Source organism: Capricornis sumatraensis, chromosome 2 (assembly GCF_032405125.1).
Source record: "Capricornis sumatraensis isolate serow.1 chromosome 2, serow.2, whole genome shotgun sequence".
Lineage (NCBI taxonomy): Eukaryota > Metazoa > Chordata > Mammalia > Artiodactyla > Bovidae > Capricornis > Capricornis sumatraensis.
This window is the reverse complement of record NC_091070.1, coordinates 193,089,752-193,099,490: the sequence shown is the minus strand read 5'-3', so window position 1 is coordinate 193,099,490 and position 9,739 is coordinate 193,089,752. Positions and strand designations below refer to the sequence as shown.

The 9,739-nt window shown below is 39.6% G+C and overlaps 1 protein-coding gene across 2 annotated transcripts in view; it reads right to left on the bottom strand.

The window, feature by feature from the left end:
• Positions 1-7,946: 7,946 nt before the first annotated feature.
• NDC1 (NDC1 transmembrane nucleoporin) overlaps positions 7,947-9,739 on the bottom strand; it is a 56,373-nt gene continuing 54,580 nt past the window's right edge. For both annotated transcript variants that reach the window (XM_068965218.1, XM_068965219.1), the window contains exon 18: positions 7,947-8,207. In XM_068965218.1, coding sequence (XP_068821319.1) covers positions 8,144-8,207 — 64 coding nt within the window. In that variant the 3' untranslated portion in view covers positions 7,947-8,143. The remainder of the gene's footprint in view (positions 8,208-9,739) is intronic.

Below are 9,739 nucleotides of genomic sequence, written 5' to 3'. Positions count from 1 at the left end.
TGTGTCCAACTCTTTGTGACCCCATGGACTGTACCCAGCTAGGCTCCTCTTGTCTATGGGGATTCTCCAGGCAAGAATACTAGAGTGGGTTGCCATGCTCTCCTCCAGAGGATCTTTCCAACAAAGGGCTCAAACCCAGGTCTCCCGCATTGCAGACAGATTCTTTACCATCTGAGCCACCAGGGAAGTAAAATAAGTGAAGTCGCTCAATCATGTCCGACTCTGCGACACCATGGACTGTAGCCCACCAGGCTCCTCAGTCCATGGAATTTTCCAGGCAAGAGTACTGGAATGGGTTGCCATTTCCTTCTCCAGGGGATCTTCCCAACCCAGGGATCGAACCCAGGTCTCCCACACTGCAGGCAGACGGTTTACCCATCTGGGCCACCAGGGAAGACCTTAAGATATTTTAAATCCCCAAATCTGACTTATATACCATTATGCTGTGTACTTTAATTCTCTGTATATTTAAAACTCCATCAAGACAGTATTATTTAATGAGTCAATATTCATATTTATCTTTTTTCTTAATTTCTTCCTGCTTCTCTATCCTTTCTTCTGCCTGAAAAAAAAAAAACCAAAATGAATGAAAAAACCAAAAACTACCTTTATAAATTAAGTTCCTTTTAGTGTGTCCTATTGATGAAATTTCTCAGCTTTTGTATGTAAATGTTTTGAATTTCTCCATTATTTTTGTAGATTAATGCTGGATACGGAGTTCTAACTTTCAGCACTTTGAAATTTCCATCCCATTCTCTTCAGTTGTTATTGTTGAAATGTTAGCTGTCTAGCTGTTGCTTGTTTGAATGTGGTTTTTTTCACTTCTGGCTACTTTGAATACTTTGATTTTTAGCACTTTTACTCAGTACTCAGTGCCCAGGCTTCCCAAGTGGTTCACTGGTAAAGAATCTGCTTGCCCATGCAGGAGACTTGGGTTTGATCACTGGGTCGGGAAGATCCCATGGAATAGGAAGTGACAACACACTCCAATTTCCTTGCCTGGAAAATTCCTTGGGCAGAGGACCCTGGTGAGCTACAGTCCATGGGGTCACAAAGAGTCAGACATGACCGAGTACATACACACACACACACCCCTCAGTGTGTACTCTTACTTTCCATGCTTTATTCCAAATAATTTCTTCTGACTGATCTTCTAAGTCAGTTTTTTCCAGCTATATCTATCTGCAGGTAAACCTATCCTTTGACTTAATTTAGTTATTCTATTTTTCTGTTCTAAACTGTCTGCTTTTTCAAATTATCTGTGTGTGTATGTGTAATTTCTACTCCATATATATCGTAGTTTCTAGTTCTCTAAAGAATTAAAGGTCTTTTTTAAATCTTAATGAACACAGTAGTCATAATTCTTTTAGATCTTTATCTGATAATTCTAAGATCTGGAGTCCTCATGGGTCTATCCTATGGTCTATTGCTTTTGTTATTCTCATTCACGTTGTCTCTTCCTGTGCCTGGTGATTTTTAATTATCTGTAGACACTATATTTGAAAACTCATTTGTAGAAATAACTGAGACCTAGGATGTTGTTTTCCTCCAGAGAGGATTTATGATGGCTTCTCCCAGGAGCGAGAAGCACTGGCAAACAGAGATTACGGCAGTTCAACTTAATGAGGATTCTAACTCAACTACAGTTCATGCAGTCTACTTCCTCCTCACCCTTCCTTCTAGGTTTGCAGCCCTTTGGGGTTCCAACCCAAAGCAAGGGGACTTACCAGCCCCTTTTTGCAGGTCCTTAACCCCAAATTCTGCCCCCTATGTTGGGAAACTGACCCTACCTGCCACTTATCCTGATCAACAAAACTAAGTTCTCAGAAGCCATGCTGGTGATCAAGGCTAATTTCTTTCAAACAGGAATTTGGTTGGCATTCAGAAAGAGCTGGTCAGTTTCTATCTGTTATAAGTAAACTCAGGAGTTACACGGCAGATGGGAAGAGTAGTAGAAAGCCACTAGACAGAGAAAGAATAAAGCTTTGATGCACAAAGAAGTAAAAAGAACCATTTAGAGATCCTGAGAGCCTTCCAGGTTCTTCATGGGGCCCAGAAGCAAATCTATACTTGTGCTCACCAAGACATCCCTGTGCCTTAGGTCAACTCCCTGCCTTATGGGCTTCCCTTACAGCTCAGTTGGTAAAGAATCCACCTGCAATGCAGGAGACCCCGATTCAATTCCTGGGTCAGGAAGATCCTATCAGGAATACTCCAGTATTCTTGGGCTTCTCTTGTGGCTCAACTGGTAAAGAATCCACCTGCAATGTGGGAGACCAGGGTTCGATACCTGGGTTGGGAAGATCGCCTGGAGAAGGAAAAGGCGACCCAATCCAGTATTCTGGCCTGGAGAATTCCATGGACTATATAGTCCATGGGGTTGCAGAGTTGGACACAACTGACTTTCACCTTCCCTGCCTTATGCTTCAGCTAAGTTGGGGATTGTGTCCTTGCAACAAAGAATCAAGACCATAGATCACTTTATCAGCTGAGAGATAAAAAGGATAAATCAATTGAGTTAATATCTCAGGACTTCCCTGGTGATCCAATGGTTAAGACTCCACGCTACCAGTACAGGGGGTGCAGGTTTGATCCCTGGTCAGGGAACTAGGGTCTCACAAGCCATGTGGTGCAGCCAAAAAGAAAGCCAACATCTTTTCAAAAGACTATCAAGTAAAAGCCTGTGATTCAGAGGTCATCTCCCAATGTTTCTCTGCCACAGACATCCATAGGTCTTCCAGAACTACTGTACCATCAGGATCACTTGCAAGGCCCACTCAGCAGTATCTGGTAAGAGATGTGTCTGCACAGGAAGAACACGAGCGACTAAAGACAAGGTAGAGCCATACACCTCCTGAAACACAATGCAAGAAACAAGTGGGCAGCACCAGAACACCTAGAGAGATGCTGCACTCTGGGCAGGCTAGGAGCAGAATAGACACTCAACAATGAGACAGCATATAGCCAGACACACCAACTCTGCAAAGCAGCAGAAAAAATAAGGGTTACCTCGACTTACTTCTTCCACACAAAGTAGTGATCTCTTTCTGTACTATCAGTGCCTATCACAAGGCCTGGTATACAGCAGGCAGTTAGTAATTGCTGAATGAGTAGATGGGAGAATTAATAGCATCTTACAAAAACAGGTCTACAATGCTTTGTCTTAAACTCCTAAGGCCTGAAGTTTTGAATAAAGGATTTTAGAAAGGTAAGAAAGATGCGTATTACATAACACTCCCATAGGGTCTGGGACAGCACCTACATCATCACGCTACAGTGAATGTGAACAGTCATATTACAAGGAGTAAATGAAGTCTACAAATAGCCTCATATCAGTTAAGGTCAGATTTAGCTGCCAAATATGTTTTGTCACCAAACTTAACAATAAAAACATCCTCTGGAATTCAGAATTGTAGATAAGGCCTGCTAAAGATGAAATTAAAAAGTAATCCCAAAAATGACTGCTAATTTTCACTTATTGTGAAACTATTGTTCATGTAATAGGTAAGTTTACTGACTAGACACAGTTGAAGAAAATCACTTGTAAGATAGGTCAGAAGGAACTATGCAGAATAAAGCATGGAAAGTCAAAATAAAAGTAAGAAGACAGGGTGATACACTGAGAAGGTGTACCTAGAATCTTGGAAGGAAAGACTGCTTATAATCTACAAGGGGAAGCAGATCTGTAATCAGTTAAGTTACAATTCAATGTGATAAGGTCCAAAAAAGAATGACAAAGCATTGAAAAAACACACTGAAATCTATCTGGGAGTATGAGGGAAGGCTAAGCTCATTGTGAAAAATGCTAAGTTTGCCAAGACAGAAATTCAAGTGAAGGCTAGGTGCAAGAGAGCAACTCTGGGCAAATCCCTGCTGCAAACTCAAAATAAGCATCGGAACACCAGAATATTTCTCAGCATTCCTGCATTACCTATGGGACCTAACCATATTTTTCACGCTTTCCAACAAATCAATCAGATCTAAGAACTCCATCTTATAGCAATCATTGTTCATATGCTTCTGAAAGAATACCAAATATGAGAAAACTCACTAGGGCAGTGGTTTTCAAAATGTGGTCTCCTGACTAGCATAGTGTCTGGACACTTAGTGTCTGGACACTAAAAATTCTTGGGCTCCACCTCAGACTATAAAGACACTTTGCTCCTTGGAAGAAAAGCTATGGCAAACCTAGACAGCACATTAAAAAGCAGGGACATCACTTTGCCAACAAAGGTCCATATAGTCAAAGCTATGGCTTTTCCAGTAGTCATGTACAGATGTGAGAGTTCCATAAAGAAGGCTGAATGCCAAAGAATTGATGCTCTGGAATCAATTGGTGCTGGAGAAGACTCCTGAGAGTCCTTTGGACAGCAAGGAGATCAAACCAATTAATCCTAAAGGAAATCAACCCTGAATATTCATTGGAAGGACTGATGCTGAAGCTCCAATACTTTGGCCGCCTGATTCAAAGAGCAGACTCCCTGGAAAAGATCCTGATGCTGCGAAAGACTGAGGGCCAAAGGAGAAGAGGGTGGCAAAGGATGAGATGGTTAGATAACATAACCGAGTCAATGGACATGAATTGACTCCAGGAGACAGTGAAGGAGACAGTGAAGGACAAGGAAGCCTGGTGTGCTGTAGTCCATGGGGTCACAGAGTTAGACACAGCTTACTGACTGAACACTTCAGACTTACTAAAATCTGAAGCTCTGGAAAGGGGGCCCAGTTATCTGTGTTTTAACAAGCTTTCCATGTGGTTCTGATACATGCTGAATCTGACAACTCCTGAGCTAAGATAAACCCTTTTCACAGTGTGATTCTGAGATCACTGTTTGGAATTGGCTACGAACTACACCTCTTGGAAACTAGTCCAGACCTCCTGAAGCAGAAGCTGTACTGAAGTGGAGCCCAGACTCTGTACCTCTAATGAGCACTCCCTGTGAGTCAATGCTTGTGAACCCAAGTTTCCAATGCCACTGCATTTGCTTACAAACTCCTAGAGGTCAGGACTGTCTTGTTCACAGGTCAATTTGTTTCCAGTAGCTGGGCCGAAAGAGGCATTAGGTGAGTATTTCTGAATGATTAGCTAGCTCCACATTAAAGCACCTATCACTACAGCAACTGCCAAAGCTGCTTAGGGCCGTGACTGAGAACTCTTAAGGTGGTAATGTGCTGTGTGCCCCACTTCCCCCCCAAAACAATGATTTTGCTCATTTTAGAATGGTGGTCAGCAGCTTTTTAAGAATAGCTAGATTATTAACTGATGAACTAAAGTCATCTTTGTTTTAAGCTATTTGGTTCTAAAGAAAGATAACTATGGATTGGATAGCAAACAGGGAAAGTTGAGGGCCTTAGTTATAGTACCTCAACTACCCTGAGGAGAAGTTCAGGCTAATTTAAGTAAAGTTGACAGACATAACTTTTAGCCTGGGGGAATATGATCCATTTAGAAACACTATTCTGGCAAGAAAAGAAACCTCTATTAAGAAATGGCTTTCAGCACCTGCATCCTTGAAGAAAGAGGCTTTTAGAATTTAGGGTCCTCAGGGTTACCATTACAGATCACCCACCAGATGAGTCCAGTCAGAGGCAAAAGCTGATTTCTCAAGGCATGTTTCAGGTTTTATAAGTATCAGCTCTCAGATTGATCAAAATGGCTTAGGAAACACATACACATATACACCAGAAATTAAATAACTGATCTCACAGATATGCATATTTCAATTAATAGTCCCATTTCTAAAAACTATCAATTTATTTTTCTACCCAATTCAGTATCAGTGATATACAAAAGGATATAAACAGATTATCATATTTACAGGAAGACAGAGAACAATTACCAAGGAATAAACCCAGCAAAGTAACAAACTGTTGTTTATCCATGTCCACTCAACTATACAAATTGGTTTTGTTTTTTTAATTCTAGGACACTTTCCCAGTTCTCTAGGAAAGAAGTTATGTAGATTTATACCTTCCATAAGGGTCAAGAAAACATTACAAGAGCTGATACAATCACATTTTGTACTGACGGTCAGAAAACACTTTTAAAGAACCCCCTTTAATTTTCAGGCCAAGGTCAACAGTATCAGCAGGTTCACAGGCAGGATGTGACTTCATCAAAGGAAATGCTTCTCTGCTCTTGCTGGCCTTCCTAAGATCCTCCTTCCTGCAGACAGGCAAAGGAGCTCTCTTCCCTCTTCCCTAACAGGTGATCAAGCCGTACCCTACTCCAACAGATGCGGGTGTAGATTATCAACACAATGAGGAAAAGGAACTGATTTTCTTATCGACTAAATACAATCCGGATTGGGGAGGCAATTCCAAATTTCCACCAGGCAGATACTATGTGAACTGTATTGAGTACAAAGCATGTTATCTTCAGAAAAAATAGGGATGAACACCTCAGAAATTTTCACATTGCTCATCAAATACAGTTTGCCCAAAGCATATGGGAAATGACAGGAAAAAAAAAAAAACAACCTTAAAACGAAGCCAGACATTTTATTCGAGTAAGTCAGACTTTAAATTCTTTATGCAATCATAAGGTTAAGAGTCCTTTTCTCCCAAAATGCCTCAAACAGGGGCAGCACAGAGAGTGGAATATAAAAAGCTCAATGACTAAAATATGGAACTCAACAGTTTCTGGTCATCTGTAAGTAACTTCTACATTCAAAATTCAACTTTTACATTCAAAAAACAGATCAACTCCACTTCAGATGCCAAAAAAAAAAAAGGCAATTACTCCAAACACTTGACAAATGGGAAGCTGTCTCATAAAGGCCAGCAGGATTCATTTATAATTTGGCATGTGCTGGCTGAAGGGGCAACAAATAAACCAAGATATAATACATCAAGTAATCAGACAAATGGTAGACATATACACCACAATAAAGATTCATATACAGTCCTGTGCTGACTTTAAAGAAAAAATTAGGCGACACTAGAGGGAAAAGATAACAGGAAAGAATTATAAGAGTATTTCAGTCCAAAGCTAGTCCAGTGAATGTCTACCAGTAGGACTTCCAATCTTTCACCTCCAAAGTTGAGCTGATAAATTATAAAATTACCTACTCACTCTCAGGACATACAACATACTCCTAAGTACACTAATCCCTCTGACATTTTGGTTTCACTTGCTACCTGATGACTAAGTTGTTTCTGGGTGTAAAGATGTTCCTAATCTATTTTAACCAGCCAGTTAACAAAGCAAAGGTTGCTTCCCTGTGAGGACAATAAGCTTTACAAAATAATTTGATCTAATGAAGATGGGGAGAGTGGGGGGAAAAAAAGGAAGTTTCCTGGTTTTCTTGTAAAACTTTTTCTCTCACTTGAAAAACCTGGCAATCACTTAATGTTTTGTTCCAGAAAAAGAAAGAAAAAACTAGCTGAGAAAACACCCATACACATTGTTTACTAGCATGATACAAAATAAATTCATAGATGTCAGTCAATTATCTTTTGAAAACCAAATGTGAATGTTTCATCTTGTAACTTAAGAGCTGAATTTTTCCACATTCCTTTACTTAGAGTTAGCATCTGTAAATTGAGACTTCTTTTTGACAATCATGCAAATTTAATTTGTCTCCAAAAGCAAAAACACAACCTAACAGATTAACAAAATATGTCCTTTGGACAGCATTTTCTGTGACTTTTTCTCCACTGTTACTCTTTTTATACTTTAGTAAACAGAAACTATTCCAAAAAAGTTTACGCATTTTGAGTTTACAGAGAGCTAAACTCTCAGACCGATTAGGAAGGAAGACTAGATCAAGTTGACCTGTTTTACCTTCTGAACTGCCTCTACTCCTCTCAAAAGTAAATTCTAAACATTTTCTAGTTCTTATTATTAAGCTGCATAAGCTACAAACATTTGTACTGCCACAGAGGCTTCTGTAAAATTGAATAAAGATTTTATTATACCACACACACAAAAAGCAATCGGTACAGAAAAGGCAGTTTTTGGTTTTTCTGTTGAGAATTTCTTTCCATGATTTCTCCCATTAAAGTATAGTTTTCAAAGCAACCACCACGACAAAGGAAGCATCTAATTAGTCCATTTTCTTCTGATCCAAGAATGCTGAACATTTACTGTCCCATCTGTAGTTGTATCAGCAGTGTAATGAACACAGTTTATATTACTTAACTATTCTTTGAACTCCAAGAACTGCTGAAGTCTCTTCTGATGTTCTGCAGATGCTTGCACAGCACTAAATGAGACATAAATTCAAAGCATAAGCTTTATTTTACATTAAGCATATTAAGTGAACCACAGAGCACAGAGTCAATATTTTTCGAAACAATTAAAAATGAATAGAAATTTTCACTTATTTAGTACTTCTGAAAAAAGTTGGATGAAAACCCTCCTTAATCTAATGAGAGGAGGACGTGTATTGAGCAACAGCATGCTTCTACCTTCTAAAAGCCCAAAGAAAATTAAGGCTGACAACTGAAGGCAGCAACTGTAACCTGCTCTGCCGTGGAACCTGCTGTGCAGAGTTTCAGGCTGTGCAGAAGATTTTTCTGGATTTTATTATTTTATTTAAACCAGATTCCAACATTATCTTTGAGTTGTAGAGTATATGAATTGCTTTTAATATAAAATCCTTTAAACTAAGATGTTTGGATAAAATACAATAGACTCCACTAATCGTTTTCAAAGGTAACAGCTTGGTGGTTTAGATTTACTTTTCCCTTTGAACATAAGTTATGCCTTGGATGGGGAATTGAGTTTTCTTCCCACCCTCACCCCTACAAAAATACATTACCTTGACAAAAGTGGGGCAAATGTATACTTAAACCAGTACAGAGCTTTCTTTTAAAATTTTAGGCAGAAATTAAATACAATGAAAGATTTCAGTTTTCTAGTTGTTGATGATACTGTATCCTGACTGAATAATAATGGAGAAGAGAATGGCAACCCACTCCAGTATTCTGGCCAGAGAATTCCATGGACTGTATAGTCCATGGGGTCACAAAGAGTCAGACATGACTGAGCAACTTTCACACACTGAGTAATAAAATTCCAGGTAACTGAAGGTCGCCACTTTTAAAAGTGTCAAAGGCTTATTATAATAATTTTGTTACAAATTATCCTAAAACACCTTACACATTTTACATCTCTGCTTTCTTAAACCATGTAGCTGCCACCAACTGAACCATCTCATGTATACTTTACTATTCAGACTTTCTCTCGGTGCCAGGGAGGCTCTGAATTTTTTCAAACACCAAATCTTCTCTCATGATTTTCTTTTGATTTTTATTCTCATGATTCCCGTCTGCCAGCAGGCACTGTACTTCTCTTACTGTTGTTGGTACTCAACTCTAATAGTAGTCTTTCTCTCAAATTTTAATGTTATTGGTTGGAAAGTCAGTAAATCAAACTTGTCTAAATTAAGAGTAAAATGAAGGTCTCCAATGTGTAACTGGTCTGTGTTAGTTTTCACACCTCAAGTGTTTACTTCATTTATACCTGGTTCTCAGAGGTGAAGCTCTGGGGAATGAATAAACCAGGTATTAATAGGGGCTTCCCTGATAGCTCAGTTGGTAAAGAATTCACCTGCAATTCTGGTTTGATTCCTGGGTCGGGAAGCTCCACTGGAGAAGGGATAGGCTACCCACTGCAGTATTCTTGGGCTTCCCTTGGGGCTCAGCTGGTAAAGAATCCACCTGCAATGCGGGAGACCTGGGTTCAATCCCTGGGTTGGGAAGATGCCCTGGAGAAGGGAAAGGCTACCCACTC